The sequence below is a fragment of the Dicentrarchus labrax genome, unplaced genomic scaffold (genome assembly GCF_905237075.1).
Source record: "Dicentrarchus labrax unplaced genomic scaffold, dlabrax2021, whole genome shotgun sequence".
NCBI classification, from domain to species: Eukaryota; Metazoa; Chordata; class Actinopteri; family Moronidae; genus Dicentrarchus; species Dicentrarchus labrax.
In genome coordinates, this window is record NW_026136711.1 from 26,365,627 (window position 1) to 26,385,882 (window position 20,256).

Below are 20,256 nucleotides of genomic sequence, written 5' to 3' on the forward strand. Positions count from 1 at the left end.
GGGTCATCATATATGCTCCTCTGTGTCCTTCTGCCGTTAAAGGTGAGAGGGCAAAGTTCTTATATTGGGGTTATGGAAGAAGATGCTATGCTGAAGGCATTATCAGCATGATTTGATCTTTAGGGTTTAATGGTACAAGGAGACTTCAAAAAGGTTGTTATATTTTATTTGAGTGAGCGTGCACATGTGTCGTTCTGGAAAGCAAAGACAAGACACCTATTGTGGTGTATATTTTAAAGCAATGGTTCTGGGTTACAGGGACCTTGAGGGGTCCCAGGCTGTGGGAGATTGTCCTGTGTAAGTTTTTAACAAATTTTGATTAAACATTCATTTTGATTAAAAACTCCACAAGATGCTCCAGTCTACATGTATTCAGATGAAGAGAATCGTTTTTAAAGCGGACAGCTGTAGAAGAGAATGCTGCGTAAATGTCAAAAGGACAAACTCAGGGGCGCAACATTCCCGTACATAAACAGTAATATGAAGATTGTTCTACATGTGCCAGGGGAGCTCTAGGGTGACATGGATAAGGGTGATATATGTTCTGGGAGATGGATTGCTTGGTATCCTCTGTGTAAGTCTACCCACAAAGCTTCTCCGACTCTATTTGTCAAAGCCTCCTCCTGTATTCTGTGTTACATTAATCTATGTCTCCGGGAGAGGGCTCATATAAACACAGTGGTGAAGTTTAATTTTAAACAGTGGCTCTCTTACTCATTTCTCTCCTGTTTTTGTTTGGATTTAAAAAAAAAAACACATGATGAATGATAATAGGAGAAAAGCAGTTAATTTCCCAGAGAAATCATTCAACCTCAAGTTAAACTTGACAATCCTGGCACCCTTCTTCCGGAGTCCTTGAACTATTCATGATTGCATGGCAAATTATTTTTTCCGACTATGTATGTGACAAGTATGGCACTTTTCGGTCTGTATTTCTTTTATCATTTCACACAAGTTTTTATTGTTCTTTTTGAATCAAATGGCAGGCAGCTTACATTTTCAAGTGTCAAGTCTTGAAAACTACGATTTGCCTTGACATTTTAGTAATGTCAAATAGGCCTGCATGATGAACACACCCTTTTTCTATTTTTCCATCAGTACAGTCTTGAGTTCAAAGGAGGAAAAACAAGAAGTGTAATAAAAGCACCCACTGGATGGAGTTTCATCAATTTTTCTGCAGCCTGGTAAAAACCAGACATCAGTGAGCAGACAAAGAGGTTTTCAAATATTAAGTCGCTCATGTGTAATTCTTCGCTTGTCTCTCTGACCCCCACCCCCTGACACACTCACAACGCCCACCTAGACAACACAGCTGGAATCTGGACCCAGCGGTCAGGCTTTAACCGCCATGAGCAGAATGTGTACTTCCTGCCTATCCTGGTGGTTGACAGCGGGCCTCCCTCCCTCAGCTCCACAGGCACCCTGACCATTCATGTCTGTGGCTGTGACACAGGTGAGAGCTACTGTAGAAGTTGCACCATTAATAACATTATCATCACTGTCACCTTTTGCATCAGCAGCAGCAGCAGCAGTAGTAAAAGGTCATCTACATGCCATTGTTTTGGTCAGCAAACAGTTCTTATCAGCTTATATTTGTTGAAACCCAAATATCGCAAGGCCACAAATCTGCAGACAAATGGTGTTTCAGCTGGGTGAAAATATAAATATATGCATGATAAAACAGGTTTGTTTTTCTCTGTTGATAAAACAGGGCTTAATTTGTGTCCTCTGAACTGACTCTTAACTGGTGTTGAATCTGTACAGTAACAGCTAATTTTTCTTTTGCAACACAGAGGGAGCCATCCAGTCCTGCAATGCCACAGCCTATGTAATGAGTGCTGCTCTCAGCCCTGGGGCACTTATAGCCCTACTGGTCTGCATGCTCATCCTCATAGGTAAGCAGATGGATGTACTCATGTATGTATGTATGGATGGATGAGGAGATAAATGGATGGAGATATGATGGATGGCTATACGGATTGATGAGCACAATTCATTAGTATTGCTTTTCTGGGGTCATTGCTAAGTTCAACTTCTCCAGCAGGACTACCAGCAGCATTATGTTCAATAGTGGGATGTACTGGTAAGAAGGCAAGACTGAGGGCTGCACCTAAAGATACAATTCCATGTCCCCTGCTCATGAAATCATGCAACCAAGCATGTGTCTTTTAATGGATTGACCACTTTTAGAGGTTATCTATATTTCACGAATGAAATTGCACATGCAGTGGCAGACGAATGACATAAAAACAAGATCAATCTTTCATCTTTCTTTCATGAGTGGCTTTCCTTTGGACATTGTGTTGCTGCTTTTACGAGGAGAAAGCTTTTGTTTAAACAAGAGCACAGATGATGCCTGGGTTTATGAATGATATCAAGCCACTTTGATCTCTGGATCCACAGACAGAGATGGAATGAATGGGAGTGAAGTGGAGGAGGGGTTAGGAGAGCGCAAACAGGCAAAAGAGCTGCCTCAGCACTTGTATACCTCGGGAACAGCAGGATTTAAATAGACAAGGCTTTCCAGACATTCTCAGATTTTTATACACGAACACACATGCACACACTAACATACACATGCATGAACACGCTCACCCTCTCAGAGACCGGAGAGGTTTAGTATTGTCATGTCTGAAATTTTTATGAGTTAACTTCTTGCTCTGCCCCCGCTGTACATCTTAGGATCCCACTCCTTAGTGGCAGAAAAAAAACGACAACGCTGTCACAGTGTTTTGTCTCCCCCGCTCGCGCCTATACACGTTTTATATCATGCAAGCAGTGAATGATGAATGATGATGACACCAGGCAGCTCTAACTGTAACTAACATTGCTATCTATTTCTTTTAGGAGGTTTTCAAATGAGAGTTGTTAAAACTCTGCCTCCATTAACCAAACCCTCTACTGGAGTGAACTTCAAAAGCAGGGCATCATTTATTCATCATGGTTTTAAAAGCCTCAACAAAATGTTGTGTACAAATCTGAGGCAACCTCTCCTAGCTATAAAAAAATTTTTTGCCAGTGGTTTTGGTGTTTTGGGCTAGATGACACCCCCTCAAAGGCCTGAGTTGCTTGGCCTTTAAAATTGTGGAAGGCTAGACACTGCAGGAAAATGCTGTTATGCGGTTTTCATTGCAACCACATTATGCAGAGTAACATGCTTATGCTAAAGATTGTGGTTCTTTAACTATTTTGGTGTTATTTAGTGTAGTTTTGATTCTGCTAATGAAAATATGTTGTTTTGATTCTAATAGTGTCAATGACTCTAATCAGCCCATGCCACTTTGAGTGACTGATAATGATTGGTAGAAAATGGGCTGAACAGGCCTCATCAAAGCACTGAAAGACAGGCTAAGTCGGAGCGCCTGGCTTCTGCCAGTCATCATGTGGATAGTAAAATCTCAGGGCTACAAGGTCTGGGATCGGGGGGGATGAGCAGTGTTTTCACAACTACTGTGTGGTGTGAATAACAGACAGGAGCCAGGCATGTGGCAGCAATCTTATCGGTTGCACATTTGCCAACACTTTCCTGTTCCTGCTTTGCTTACCATGCACACACACACAAATGTAATGTGTGTCTGCTTGCACCTGCGATGCACACATCCATACGCTTAGACAAATCACTCCTCACCTTTTAACTGCAATGCAATCCGCTCTCTCCTTGTGCCATTAGTGTGCGTGCCTTGCCTTCTCACACACACACTTGCTCCGCTCACACAGTGTCTGCCTAACCAGCCAGACAGCACCCCCTCTCTCCAGAGGCTGGACCATCTCTATTACATCAATTGTTGGATGATGAGAAAAATGAAAACAAATTTCTGCCTAATTACCTTACAAACAAACAGTCTCTCCATCAGTTCATTTATAGGCCTGATGTGATGAATCCATTCCACTGCGTCGCAGCATCTGCATGCATCTATTCCAATTACCTCCCATCTGCTTGTGATGAACTCCTGGGTGGGGGCAACCAGCGCAGCCCAAGGGTAAATTAACCGTCTTGTCAGGAAGGCTTATCGCAACATCTGTACACATGGGGACCAGCTTTGAATGTATAGGAGGCATCTATACACAGGTACATATGCTAGTGTAATAACATTGCCTGTGGTATGCTAATCTCCAACTTAAATAGGTTTTCAATAACTAACAGTTCAAGCATCTGTGTACCAAATAGGATACTCACATGTTATCAGTGAGGAAGGCATTGTCAGAAGTGAGGTTATCTGATCCTCTTTGCGTCTAACTAACTATCACACACGCCTTCAATACTGTTTATGAAAGAAGCAGCTGATCTGCATGTATGAGGGAGTTAATAACATCAACTTTTCTACCTCCTATTACTCTCCTCATTAGTGTGAATTTAGAGTAATTGTCTTAGCTCTTGTTTAGTATGCATGGCAGTGTGAGCCGCAATTTACCACAAACCAAGACTGTTTCCTCAACCCTGTGGCAATTAATTCACCCCATTCATGGAGAAGAAGAATAAACACAATGGTTACAGACAACGCTTTCCCAATGGAGCCCAGCAAACAATGTAAGAGGAGCACTAATGTACATTATCAGTCAGAGATACTGCATAAAATCCCCATTCAAGATCAGCAAGGCTCTTTAGGCAGGGAACACACGGGGCGTTTTCACTTCGCAAGTTATTTTTTAGGCCATTTACACCAAATGAAGACAATTACCCGGAGCAGCAACAACTCATTTGTACAGATTATATGGTTGAAACCGGTGCTTTTTGCCCTTTACTCAGGAGAAAGAAAAGACTAGCAGAAGGAGATGAAAGTAAAGGTGAAACATGGTGTTTTATAGTCACATCCAGACTTCCAAGGTCACTTTATAAGAGTGCATTTGTCCATGGGTTTTTTTCATGCATACTAGTATATATGCTTTAACATGTGTGGATTTCCTGTACACAGCACATAATGTCTTGACTTTGATCTGGTTTGAATATGAAACAATATGTGAATATCATTTTCACAATCTATGGATGGCTGTCCTGGTGGGTTTAGAGCATCAACCAATCTGTGCTGTTTCAGACAGCGCAGGCCCCATAATAATTGATAGTCTTTTTATCTCTGTGGGCTTGTAGGCATTTGTTTTAGGCAACAAGCTATCTGTTCCATTAGATGCATGGTGCCTACTGGTTAATGATCTATCTAAATGTCTCTTCACTGGCATCCCTTTAGAGTGGTTGCTCGTTGTCCTTGCTAAAAGGAAGAAAAATAATTCCAGTCCACAGTTACACTGTAACACAGTCCTGACCACAGGAAAACGTATCCTGCTGCCTATCAAAACTCAATAACCAAGGAGAGACATTTTCAACTCCTTATCTGTGTATTAACTACATTTTAAGTCATCATTTATGCCTGATTTTTATCACCCATATTAATTATTTCTCAGCATTGTCGCATGTGGACTGAGTTGTTACTAATTGTGAAGATATTGTGAAATGGGAGATCTTTTCAAAAGAATCACATTTATTTTAATCAGCCAGCCATTATAGAGAAGGAAACAAATGAGCTGATCCACCACTATATACTTTGAATTCACACAATACGAAAGAAAAAGTTTTCAAGGTTATTATAATATTATGCTCCTAAACAAATTGTTGTTTCATGGTTGTATGTACCATGTACTGTACATCAATCCATGTTGACGTTTTAATTTAGTTAATTAATTAATTGGTTGATCAAAAAGAGGCTTGATTTATTTTTATCTATAAGACTTTTGTAAATGGAGTTGCTCATTATCTTTCTTTTACTCCCCAGTGTGTATAACTCATTCATAACTGCCTGTAATAGGTTTTTATCATCACTGAAAATTACATTTGCAAGTCTGAGACAAATCTGGTGGAGGTTTCAGGGAGAAGGGTGCAGCCCGCAGAAGGGATGATGGAGTCATGCGGTGGGTGTCTGAGCTAAGTGAGAGTTGTCTAATCACCAACGTAGGCAGTAATTAAAACAACTAAGCTGAAATTAAAGCCTCATTGATTCATCTGTGCATACAGCCTTTGTTTTCCTCTCATTTCATTAGTTCATAACGTGATCCATCTCAATGGCTTTCCATTTTTTAATCCAGACTTAATTTTCTGAGACATTTCTTTCACTTTGTAGGTGGTTGCCTCAGGTTTTAAGTAGTGATGGAACCACAAAGTCTTTGTTTCACTCAACTTGGATGAGTATTGATATACAGATTGGTCTCCATTAGGCCTTTTGAATCATATTTCTGGCCAAAGCAATCGGGATTGTGAAAAATCAATGCTCATGCATTTGAAATGTAAAACTTGATAATATATTATCCTTCCCCGCTGTGCCTTTGTCCCGAGAGGTGAAAGTTACAATGGGAGTAGTTAGAAACTTTCCCATGGAAAGTACTTGCAAATCCATCACACAAAATGCATGTTTAATGTGAAGCACTATGCAGTATGTACACATTTAGTGCAATTATATTCTTTAGTGCAGTTATTTTCTTTAGTACTGAATGCCCTGAATCTGGATTTGGTATGTCATTATTCTCAGCAAGATGAAGAATAATTCCGTTTTTGCATGCAAGCTCTTTAAACTCAGCCTGACAACCCTTAATCCATGTCTACTGTGGAGCAAGAGATTTAAAGCCACAGATTTCAAAAACACTTGCAGTAATGACAGTTTATAAAATCCCTTAAATGGGAACCTGTCTTCCCCCTGGCTTTTATCTTATCCTGCTGTTCAAGTTGATCTGGCAAATTCATATTTAACCTTTATGTTGTGTTGTGCACATGAGAATGCAACGTGTGCCAACACTGTGCCACACATCAAGGTTTTCTTTGTAGATTTGTACAATTAACCTGTAACATATTTGATCATCTTGGTGTTTCATTCTTTCTTTGTCTTGTTCTGTCTCCTCCTCCATCAGTCCTTGTCTTGCTGATCCTGACCCTGAAACGCCACAGGAAGGGCCAGAGGATGGCCGAGGATGAGGAGGACATGAGGGATAACGTCATCAAATACAATGACGAGGGTGGCGGGGAGCAGGACACTCAGGCATATGACATGAGTGCCCTGAGGAACCTCTATGACTTCCCAGAAGCCAAGAGCTGTGACTCTGGCCCAGACATCCGCTCACTGCCGCAGTGGATACAGGCTAACCGGGTGGGAGGGGGTGCAGAGGGACCTGCAGCAGCGGCGGCAGACTTCTCCCTATTCAAAGGCTACATCCGAAAGAAGGTGGAACAGGCAGATGCTGATCTGTCGGTGCCTCCGTATGACTCCTTCCAGACGTACGCCTTTGAGGGCACCAGTTCACCAGCGCTTTCACTCAGCTCCATCCACACGCTGTCCACCACCTCGGAACAGGATTTCTCCTACCTCAGCGACTGGGGACCACGTTTCAGGCAACTGGCAGGCTACTACGCTCCAGGAAACCTCGAGGAGGAAGGGTCCTAGCACAGCTTCTCCTCTGCAGAGACATTTAAACTCCCTCTTCTTCCTTCTTCTTCTTTGCCTCCTCTTCTCACCCTCTGGCACTCTACTGAGATCATCAGAGCCAGCACTGTGTACTCTTTAAGGACCACCTCTTTATCTCTGAAAGACAATTCACAGTGTAGAACTTTGAAATCAAGTTTTTTTTTACACTGTATGGCATTTGTGAGAGTTTTCAAACATCAGCATGAAAGCGCTGATGATATGAGAAAGAGTGAAGAAAAAGATATCCAGTCACAAAAATTGCCATTTAGTCTGAAGGGAAGATTTTCTCACTCCCAAATCATAAATGACAACCTTTATTTTAAACTACGATACTGTTTTCAGAGTTTAAAATATCAACATTACGTAGGTAGGATTTAACCATGCCAAGGGAAACTGTCTGACAAACATGTATTTATTTAAGGAGGAAATATTTATGTATTTATTTGTTTTTATGTATTTATTTATTTATTTACACCATGATCACTATGGTAACTGCAACAGTGAACTCTGCTGAAGTGCAACAGAAAAAGGAAGTGGAGGAGGACATTATAAAAAGAATGAGAGACAATGTGGAAGAGAGAAAGGACTGCGAGTGCAGAGGTGACATCTGGGTCGTATAAAAATTACATTCTGGAAAATATTTGTATTTATTTTCTATGACCACTTTTGTAAAATAGACGGATAGATGAAAAGCAGAGTCAAATAGAAAGAGGGAACAGATGGAGTGAAAGAACTGCAGAAGAAAAGAGCTGCCAGGTCAGTCTGAACGGTTGAGACTGACATACTTTTGCTGTATTTTTGTGATTTATAAAAGGGGTTTTGGAGGTCACAAACTGAGGACAATTCTGTGTTAACAATTTCTTTTCTTATCGTCTCCACAGCCAATTGTAAGGCAATAAGGCACAAACCGCAACAGTGATTTAAGACTACACAAAATGACTGTTTCATGGAATTGGCTGGTGGCCAGCTTTGTCCCACAGGGAGACAGTTTTCATTCCAGATTTGTGTGTGAATGTGTACAATATGTTCAATTCATTTTATATCCTGAGACATTTGATTTTTCTTTTGATATTTTATTAACCTTTGGGGAGGGAGGGGGATCTATTGACAGCAGGACAGTTGTGTCTAATTAAGAGGGAATGGGTTCAGCGTAACAGGATGAATGGACTGGTCACATCCACCTGATATCCACAACCTATTCAATGTTGCAAATGTATGAAAAAAAAAAAAAAAATGAAAACAAATAAATATTTAATTTTTTTGGTAAAAACCTACATCTCGCTGTCTGCAATGAACTAAATTGCTTAGTAAGTGAGATCACAGTGATAAAGTAAATAGAGCATCCCTGTTACTAATTATTGTTTGCCACTTGTTTGCTGAAGATGTCTCCTGAATTATGAATAATTGTGGAGCTAGCGTGTGTTTACACCAGGGGTAGATTCAGAGAATAGTCCTAGATGGAAACAAACAGACCATATGACAGCCCACAGCCAAACAAAGACTCTCCTCTCAGTGTGGCTCCCTCCTGGCTGCCTTCTGCCAAACTACTGTAATTGTCGTAGTCACCAGAGGATGCTGAGGCATAAGAAGATGCTTTCATCTTTATGATCTGCTGCTAAAATAGCCAGTCAGACAGTGGCTGAGATTCACATTCAATTGCTTTCATAACTGTGTTTCAAAGAAAATGTCAGCTTTTTTCCCCGGTCATTAGTAGGTCTACTGTATCCACTGACTGCTGAGAGCTGACTTTGGACTGTGTTTCAAACATAAATTATCCATCACTGAAACAACAAGAAGCTTTCTCCAGACTTTTAGTCTTCTGTTATGGAGCTGAAGTGGCAGCAACTTGGAAAAAATACAAAAGTACTGCAGCTGTCACACTCCTTTTTGTCTGTACAAGTGTGGGAATGATGCCACAATTAGCAAATTCAGGTTTTGCTCATTTTACAACAGTGGTGATAATCTGAGTCACCAACAAAAGTGTGTAATTCACCAAGGACAACAATAAATAGTCTGATACATTTGATAAATAGTCAGATACATTTGTAATTTAGTTAGGTAAAAGTTCAAACTTATATTGATTTCACAATGTAAATCACATTTTACGTAACTGCCTTTCTAAAAATGCAGCATTCCCCATTACTGCATTGACCTATACCACTGCAATGTATGTATTTATTTGTGTATCTCTGCCAAGGAGTAATTTGGCCATTTATTATTAATCATAGCCTTTAGCCGAACAGCATTTGCTAACTGACAACCTAATATCATAGTCTGGATATACACACATATAGGTCAGCATGAGCTCCACAGTCACAGTCACACAGTGGGGAGGTAAATACATGTGTGCCTTTAAAGAAACTCTGTACAAAACAATGCCATCTGGATGGCCATCGGTCTTGTGACTAATGCTGTGAAAGCTGAGGTTAAAGAGTAAGAACATATTCGGGGGAAGAAAGCTCCCCTGGTCACTTCAATCCTATTTTCCCTGAAAACATGCCTTTCATTTATTTTCCATCATTGTCACAGTAAATGTCATTTCCTAACGATGGCCTGCACATGTGAACATAAGAATGTGTTTCCATAAATCAGACTATTTCCCCCCAACTCCAAGGGCAAAATGAGGGCCCGTCATTAGTTATGCAGATAGATGTTTGGTGATTGACAGTTGTTCTCTCGGGGGACAGCTGTGTGCACATAATATATCCTCTTCTCTTCTCACTTGGCCGGGTAATGACAATTGATTAAACATTGGGGGGAAATATAAATGGGCACTGCAGAAAATATCAATCATATATAGCCTAATAACTGAATAGCATTAGTTTAAAAAAACATTTGCTTTTCAGACACACTCAAAACAAAGCGTTCACCTTTACCAGGCTAACAACAAATCCATTTAGCCAAAATACACTGCATAAGCAAACCTGAATTCAACACAACAAATGCAAATGCAGCACTCTGACAAGTTGAATTAATAAAGTGTGATGGCTATTATAGTTAGATGGCCATTGACTCTTAACAAAAATTGCACTCAGGTATAGACCTGCGTGTGTTTTATTTACAAAATGACACCTTTTCCATGTCTAGACAAGCACTTCATTCAAAGCTTAGATAATGACGATGACTGTCTTGTTGTTGTTTTTGTGACAGTACATTACTTGGACCTGTGAAGATCATTCAATTTATTTTATACAATATTAAATAAAAAACAATAGCACCATTTGTATAGTACTTTAAAAACTCAGGAAGTGAAGTTAAGTGCTTGAAAATCAAATGAAAGGCCTTAAATAAAACAAAAAACTAAGTAAGACACAATAAGCATAGAAAAAAAAAAAAAAACCTAGAGGCATCAAACAGCATGCAAACCGTTTTCAAAACCACTTAACTTGTTTAGGACAGCAGTGGGCCAGGAGCCTTTCCCAGCATGCAGTGGGCAAAAGGCAGGCTACACTTTGAACATGTCACTAGTCCATCACAGGGTGAACACATACAGATACCCCAGGCAGTTAAGTTTCCTCTTCACCTAACCTGTGTGGCTTTGGATGGCACCTGAAGGAAACCTCTGCAGGAACATGGACACCATGCAAACTCCACAGAGAAAAGAGCCAGGATCTTTTTCGCTTTGAGGCAACAGTGCCCCCATCAAATAAAAACACATCTACAAAAATATGTTTAAAGCCGTTAAGATGATATTGATTCTGTTATTGCCCAAGCTCCTCAGGCATGTTGTTCCAAATCACAGAGGCCCTGATGGAAAAAGCCTGGTTACCCCTTCTTTTAATTCTAAATGGTGAATCAGCCAGAAGGGCCGTGCTCAAGGATCAGAGGCTGTGCACTTGCTCAAAGAGGGATAAAATGTGTGAAGTATAGCCAGGGGCCAAACCTAACTAAGCTTTAAAGCTGATCAGTAGAATTTATGAGTGACAATTTAGCTTTTTGCAGGCTGGTAACACAGGATACCTTTGGTTTTATGCTTCTGTATAGAATATCTAAATAAGGAGTCTTAACGAGGATAAAAATGTCTTAAAACTCCATCATGCATGTTTTTCTATATTACCAAGTGTTGCAAGTACTGCTGCTCCCACTAAGAATCAACAGCTTTAAGCAGGTTTCATCTGCTTGCTGTTTTCTTCTTTTGGTTTGTTGGTCTGTGTGAATGAGTCCCTCTGGCTATCACAACTCCCCCACATAAAGCTGTACTTTCCAGTGCCTTTCAGTCCACAAGTTCCCAAAATGACAGAGAGCCAAAGTAAGCACCAACCAGGACAAGTAAGCTGCACATAGCAAGTCAAAGACCCAGATTTCCCTCAGGGGGTACTCCAGTGGAATATGTACGCATCTGCTTCTTTCTTCTGGACATGTAAGTATTGTACATGTGAAACAACTGTTTGCTAATATGCTAGCCACAAGAACTTAAGATGATATGGTTTATAGAGGCTGCTTTTTCATTTCATTTCATTTCATTCTTGTGGTCAAAAATCTTTAAAGTTGGATTATGAATAATGACACTTCTACAACTGTCACATGTCGTGTACTGGATAAGAGCACCATATTGAATGTCCTACCTTCAGATTTGGTAACTGTCTGGTTCAAGTTTAACTTCAGGCCACTGTCACATATTATCTACAGCAGTGGTTCTCAACCTTGTTGGCTAACCCCCAAATTGAGAAACATCAAACATACCCATATTTGATAAGATTAAATAATAATGAAATAGAAAAAAACAACAAAACATACATATATATATATATTTATTTTAATTTAATTTAATTTAATTTAATTTAATTTTTTATGTTTTGCCTCCCTGGATCTACAGCACTGACAGCAAGCCTGCTGTGGATGACAATTGCTCTACAAATTGGTGAGGTGGAATGATTGACATTTGGCCCCATTGAATAGTTATAAAATATAATATTTAGGGACCTGTAGCAAGTTAAATTTCTTAGTGTCATTGAAATAAAAGGCGATTACACAGGTTTATGATAATAGAAAGCTTCTACAACCCTGCAGCAAGTTTATTTTTTGTTACTGTTAAATCAAAACTTGAATGAAGGAGAGTGTGCAGGAGCTATATTCACTCCCTCACCTTGTCTGGCTGTTGTTTATGTCAAATGTATTATTCATATATATTTGATCTTCATTTAAGTATTTATTTGTTTTCTTGGTTGGGTGTGGTGCTCTCATTATCAGGTGCACATAAATGACCAGTTTACCAGGTGATGGCAATTTGGACCTTACCAAGTGGCATTTGAAGAAGGGGTGAAGCCAGGGCTTCTTTTTCTTTAACTTTTGACTCCTTGAAGTAACACCATCTCTAGTCTAGAGTGTAATGTTGTAGAGTAATTGTGCAGTTAAAATTTTAATTAAACATTTTATGTTGTCAACTTCTTTAGTTGTTTGTTTTGTCTGACCCTTGCTAATGTCTAGGTGGTTCTATCCTTCTGCGGTTATGAGGACACCCCTCTCTGTCTCTGTTTTTTTCTTCATACAAACAATCACAGAACATGCTGATGATTAATTTATTGTTGGTGCTTCAAGCCTAACAGGTCTGTTGGCCCCACAATCTTAGAGTTTAAAAAAAGAATGAATGATGGTATTTCATTGTTTGATTGTTATTACAATAAGAAGGCATCACTCTGAACACAGGGATCATACATTGAAGTTTTTAGATTGTCACATAAACAACAAACATTCCTCCTTTAAAGATCTTTTGGTGACCAAATATGACGATTATACTAAAAGCTCTACCTACTCTTTGTTTTGTTACAGTCAATTTAAAGTGTGTAGACCTGATGTAGAGGTCAGTGGTGACTCCTCTATAACTCATTGCACATTGGCAGTGTAGCAGACAATTGATTTGACACTGTCTCTGTGTTGTTACATTTTAGTCTGCCTCTGCAGCATCTCTGTCACTTTAAATAAATGAGGACATCTCACTGAGGCCTCACTATACTGTACAGTGTGGAGAACATTAGTGCTGTATAGTCTCTTGACATGTGGCTTGTGTGGGTGCTGTGAAGTGCATTATTTCACAGCCTTAGATGCACGTGGGAAAAAGACAATTTTTTAAATGAACCATCATAGTGTTGCTCACAGTGCTCTTCTCAGCAGTATGACGAGGAAACAAACTATTATAAAAATGTAAAATATTTATGAACACTACTCTTCTTATACCGTAGGCAACAATCCATAAGCAACTATTGCTGATATTTGTCTTCCATTTTATATTATAGATTTATTGTGGACTATGACTAAAAAAGCATCTATCTATCTATCTATCTATCTATCTATCTATCTATCTATCTATCTATCTATCTATCTATCTATCTATCTATCTATCTATCTATCAAGTCTCAACGAAGGAATTTTCAAACCAGATTTAGTTAAGATACTTTTCATCTGCACAAACAACCTGTGCAATTATTTTGATTGGTTAAAAAAATAGAGTTATTATTGTTGTGTTTGTCCCACTTTATTGATATGGTGTATAAATCTGATTAGAATTTAATTATATAATATTGGGTCACAGAGAATTGAAGGATATTCTTAGTTCCTTCCTTTTTTCTCAAATATCATGCTGTGCTCACACTCTAACGATAACATCACATGTTGAATATTACTGACTTTGAGAATAAAACTGAAAATGGATTTCCTGGTCAGAGAATAATGAATCTCCCTATTAGTATTGAAATGTTAGTGTGCAAGAAACGTATCTTCTCTCTTCACACTCTTTCTTTCTTATTTCTGGCAAACCAGCAAAATCTTTCTGAGGAGAAAAAAAAAACGACAATCTAACTACCCAGTTTACACGGCTGAAATCTGGCTTTATCCACTCTCATGTCTTTTTATAGGTGCCCTTGAGACCCTATTTTTGTGGCCTTGCACTCTCTAAGGCTTCGCCAGAGTTGTTAGATGATGCCTCCCTGAGAACATCACTCCACCTGAGCTGACATCAACCGTCATCACATCTACAGTAAATGTTTTCCAAAAAATCTCTTGTCACTTAACAGAAGCCCCCTTGAGGTATCAACTTTTAAAACATAAAATGAAATAAAATGCCACATTCAGAAAGCTGGAGACAATCATGTTTGATGTCATCATAAGCCCCCACAACAAAAGGCTACTTTTGTTTGCCCTTCAAGCCCCATGCAGCAGGAACAAGTCTGCAGATTCTGATCCAGTGCCAGCAACACAAGGTGCATACTAATAATATTTAATACAGCCATTTAACCAGCACCTTGCACACACTTATCCAACATATCATACCTACATGTCAAAAGTTGTCTTATTGAACATGCAGCACTTCATCAGTGATCGCATTTAAGATTTATGGTTGGATTAATGGGTCTCCATGTAGTTGATCTCTCTACTGGAAGGTGTTTCAACCATAAACCTATTTTCCCACAGGGAGGTAGACTCTCATGCCTCAAGCCATACGGTATTAGCCTCTATGCAGCAGTAGGACACAGAGTATATATCACCCCATGCAGAGGTGTTTTCCCAATATCCTCCACAATTTCTTGCCCTGGTTGGATAAATTGTCCGCTAAATGGAGATAGTAATTCAGCTCAGGGTTGACAAAGTAGGAAACTCATGAAGGGCAAGGGTAGAAAGAAAGAAAAAAGAAAGGCTGTCTTATTGTGTGTCTAAAACTGTGTCTTTTGCCTGTGCTTTTTGTCAAATCACTCTTTAAATCATCCTGTTTTTTTTCTTGTTTTGGAATACATTTCTGGGGTAGGATTTATTTTTATGTACTTAAAAATATGTACTAAAAGGGTTTTTACACTCTCTTGCTCCTGATTGACTATTCAAACATTTACAGTGGCCCTACAGATATGAGCTACCAAACAACAATGACCAATCACTTCAATTGGCATTCAATATTCAATAACAACGCTAGATGAACACCAGTAGCTACATGGTAACTGAACAGTGATAAACAGGCTTGTACTGCCAGTATGATAGGCTCGCCAGCACTTTGTTTTCGCAGTTGTGCTAAAATTGGCCATAAAACAGCATTTGGCACAACAGATGCTGTGAAGATAACGGAAAAGTAATGTACAGCGTATGTGACTCACTTCTGTGTCTCACATGAATGAGCCTTGTGTTGTCAAAAAAATTGCTGTGCCTTTTTCTTTAAAGAAATTTCATCAATGCTGTTACAAAGTCATTGCTATGCATGAGTAGAAGATGTTATAAGGTCATCTCAATAAAAAGAGCTTGAATCTCTGAAGAGGCTACTTCAGCAATGGACTTAGGAGTGCTTTGGTCTGCCTTAGCCTCACTCTTTGATTAGAAATCACATGCTCCTGCATTAATAAGAAAAGCCCTCATAGGTGTGGCCTTTCCAGTGGCTGAACAATGAACATGTCCTTTTTAATTAGAAAAGGATGAGATTCTGTTTAATGAAAATAAACCATAATAAACTAAAAGGCAACACAGGAGCTCAGTGGTTAGCACTGTTGCCTCACACCCGGCCAGCTGGGGTATTTATTTTCCCTGCAGTATGGGTTTCTGCACACAGTCCAAAGACATGCAGGTTAGGTAAATTGGAAATTCTGCTGGTTGTAGGTGTGAAAGTGGCTATCTCTCTACTCTTAAAGTGTTAGCCCTGTGATAGACTGGTGACCTGTCTACAGTCCACAGTAAATGGTTGAGTGGAATAGTACCTTGAAGTACAGAAACGTATGGTTGGGGAAGAGGCAAAACCAGGTCAAAGTCCCTGTAGGCGTAGGTTCCATAATGTTGTCAGATACTTACAATAGCAATCTGAGTCTGTCCGTGGAAAAAAACAACAGAGATCACATGCAACATCTAACTGAATGAAGCTTCTGCTGAGCGGAGAAATTACACTTATTGCAAAGAAAATAGGTGGTGTTCAAATGAAGCGTTATTTAACAAGTATCGACAGTTTGAGGTGGGTGGGACTCTGGAATAAAGTGATGCCATGCACAGTGTACAAGTCAGCATTTAGCAACATTTGAATGAGAATGTGAAGACAGTTGTTTGCTTAGTGTCAGTCAAATCTGATTAAACCACACTCACACAATCATGATGAAGCAGAATAACTTGTTGAACTCCTAACCTCATTATTTGTTTAAAGGGACATTGTGTAGGAATTTCTCCCATCTAGCGGTGAAATTGTATTTTGCATTCAAACGAATAGTGCTCTCTAGTGCCTCGCGTTTTCAAATGCGTATTGCAACTACGGTAGCCGTTATGTACCAAGAAGCCTACCTGTCGATGAGAAAGCAGGCAACTTCAGCGTCCCTATGAAAGTCTTTCTCCTTCATTAGCTCTTTCCACCTGGGAAAAGCTACCCCGATGTTTACCCTCGTTTTTTGAATTCACCGGTCACGTTGCCTTTTTAATTCCCTTTTTCGCTTTTTTGGCGACAAGGATTCCTTCTCCTGTGGTTCGGCATAAGTATGATCCTCCATTATTAACTAAAGTGCAGTGCAGACTTTCAAATGTGCCGGGGCAGTGACAAGCGCCTCTCACTGATCTCCTTCTCCGTTATAGCTGGTTTCAGTCACGTGACGCTGGCTCTGAACGAAAACGCGTTTTGGATTAGCTAGACAGGTAGGCTAGTACTTTATGTCCCTCTCGGCGATTATAGTTTTTCAAAATGGCGGAACGATATGGAAGCCTCCATGGACTCGCCCGTCCAATGTATATACAGATAAGAAATTCTTTGTTTGACATTGATTTTAGCTAATAAAATGCTTAAAACACTACACAATGTCCCTTTAACTTTGATTCTTGCTCAAGTGGAATATTTACTTATAGAATATGGATTTTTGAAAGTAAGTTTTATGGGGTTCTTCAGTTAAATGTGCATGTCTGCGTGGGCTATGCAGTAAGGCCTTTTTTGTTCAGACCTTCTTTATACTCACCTGACATTTCAGCAATGAAAAGAGGAAGGAGACATGAAGACTTAGCCTTCATACATTATTAACTGCGTGGTTGCGTAGATGAGAGGCCGTGGTAGACAGACAGTGCAGCAGTCTCTAGATTTCAATCTTCTGAAACGCTTTCATGTTTTTTCTCGTTGAGTTGGAGTGGATTGAAGTCACATATGTTTATGTAGAGTATGATCCACGAACAAGTCCATCCAATGTCCATTTATTTCACAAACCCACATCTGCATCTATAGTGTAATGCCTGTTTGTGGCTCATACTGGTCTTTCCATAAAGGTAAATATGTTCTTATCCAAAAATGAATGCGATCAATTCCTAAAATCATAGCTTATGTGATGCCCACTAAAGTGTTATCACAGTGGTAGTTTCTGTAATTTTATAATTAATGTTTTGAATATTTGTTCAGGGGTAATTAACCTGTTTCCACCATCCTTGCACTAAAATATTTTATATAGATGTCAGGAGTAATTGTGGGGTCACCAGCAGGGAGCAGTGTGGCGCTTATTGTGTTCCGGGGGGCTTTACGACAGTTTGGTCCGCTTTGCAGTTTTCCTCTTTCTGCTTCAGTTTAGTTTAGTTTAGTTCTTATTTCTCCTGTTTCCAGGTTGGTGGAATAGTATGTTAAGCTAAGTAACTGAAGTGTAATACGTTGACATGTCACTGAATGTTTTAATGTCTGCTAATAAGGCTGTTTTATGAATATGAGGACATATATGTTCATATAGCAGTAGCCGCGGTTTCGCGCCTGATGACATCACCTGTTGCTACCTAAGTCACGTCGGTCAGAGGTTTATTTTTAGCTCCTTGAACATTTTTGTCAAGTGTAATAGTTTTGAAATGTATGATATTATGTAAAATGTTAAAAACTGAGTTCATGTACTGTAAAACAGTTAGAAGCTAATGTTAAAAGCATATTTTTATATATTTTAAAAGTGGTTAAAAACAAGTTAAAAATCATCAGTCAGCTCATGCATTATGGAAGAGTAAAATGATTTTAGTTGGAAATGGAAAATGCATTTAGGAACCATATGTAAGTGGTAACATAAGCTATGTTTTATTTTAAGTTGAAAAGAGACAACATACAACCGGTACCTGTAACACTTATATCAAAACTAATTTAACCGAACTGAATTTTCTAACAGACATTTATTCACGTCCCATTTCTCCCATTTCTGTCATATTATTGTCAACATTTGGGAGATCCCATGCCCGGATGTATCAGAATCAAAACCAATCCCACACCCTGGAATGGTACCCAGAACACAGATATAAGAAATTACAGAATAATTGGATGAGATTCTTTGTTGAAGGTTGCCAAGCATTACCATGATAATAGAAATGTAATTAGTAATAGCACCTAGAAAGTGGAGGCTGTCACTAGGGTTAGCGACATTCTAATTTCCCTTTTTTTTTTTAAAACACCAGCGATTAGCCAATTTGTGGTGTTGTAAGGCTCGCTGCGGCTTTGAATGAGTCTTTATAGCTTTGTCGAATGAAATAATGTGAACCGCCTATCTGGGTATTTTTGTACGTGCTGGAATTATGGGTTTATTGAAGCTGTATAATTGCATTTTATTGTTTCTTTCTTTCACCTCTCCCTTCCTCTTGTGGCTCATACCCCATCCGCCCTCAGAGGAAAGTCCTTTTTATTTCTATTTTACTTCTGTACAGTAAATTTGATCTCCTTTCATTATGCAAATCAATTTAATTTCAGCTAAAACCTGGAGAGAGCGAGTGAGGGAGACTAGGCGAGAGAGGAAGATGAATTAGAAAAAGATAAAAAGGAAATACAACAAAATGCATTCAGAATGAAGCATTAGATTCTCCCTGGATCTAATTTCAATAGATTAAACCTTCCATTTGTTTTACCCTATTCGGCCTTTTTATCCATGAAGCACTCCGAGTTGATTTAGGTTGACACCTGTTTTGCCCTAAAACAATTGCACTCCTTGCCCACCATGTCGGAGGGTGAGAGACAGATGGAGCTTTAGGATAAACTGTCTCAGTGATTACCCTCTCTGTCTTGTACAGTAAGTCAACATTATAAATCTCACCAGAGACAGTGGGACAGCATCCGCCAACTCTAAAAGCCAATTACTTTCTCAATGACCTGACTCATGTAATATTTACAGCAATATACTGGGTTCTACTTACTTCAAGTCTATGAAATTGTGATGTGGAAATAATATTATTATGTTACATTTTAAATATTGCTCTGTATAAAATGAGGGGCTGCTGTGTGACTGTGTGTTTTCTTTGATGTTCATTTAATGCAGACCACACATGCGCACACAGTTTGGCATGTTTACCAGTGGAATTTCATCTAAATTGCTGCTCCTTTCCTCCTACACTCTTGACAAATTGAATTACTATTACCAGTTCACAATCACACAATCAAGCATTTTGCTAAATTATGTGAAGGCAACAGGCCAGACCCCATGGTGAGAAGGTTGCAGCTCCTCTCCGCATGGAACCATCCAATGACTGTGTGTTTGCTTTAATGTGTGTAATGTGTGTGTGTTTACATGTGTCTGTGTGGGGCCAGACAGACGGTGGGGTTGTGTACAAGCGTGTCTCAGCTGGCCAGCCGTTACCCACACCAGCCAAGTTTCCCCACATACTCTAAACAAACACACATACAATGAATGCCACTGGCAAGGTTATTACTCAGTCTCATGTGTCTTTATGATGCCCTCTCATCTCTAGTTTTTGATCTATTCGCTTTTTTTGTATGAAAAATAATGAGGACATCATTGAGAATACATCAAAGAGGTCAAACATCATCTGCAGGAGTGTCGTAGGATTTATATTTCATTGCATGGCTGAATCAAATAAACAAGGTAAGTGCACACTTATATCTGATCTTTGACTTGTCTGCATCTAAGGCGTCTGT

General features: G+C 39.4%; 1 protein-coding gene across 2 annotated transcripts in view; it reads left to right on the forward strand.

The window, feature by feature from the left end:
- LOC127372206 (cadherin-22-like) overlaps positions 1-12,826 on the forward strand; it is a 152,170-nt gene extending 139,344 nt beyond the window's left edge. For both annotated transcript variants that reach the window (XM_051415696.1, XM_051415697.1), the window contains 3 exons: positions 1,304-1,453; positions 1,794-1,895; positions 6,892-12,826. In XM_051415696.1, the coding sequence (XP_051271656.1) occupies positions 1,304-1,453; positions 1,794-1,895; positions 6,892-7,421 (782 nt within the window). In that variant the 3' untranslated portion in view covers positions 7,422-12,826. The remainder of the gene's footprint in view (positions 1-1,303; positions 1,454-1,793; positions 1,896-6,891) is intronic.
- The last annotated feature ends 7,430 nt before the right edge of the window (positions 12,827-20,256 follow it).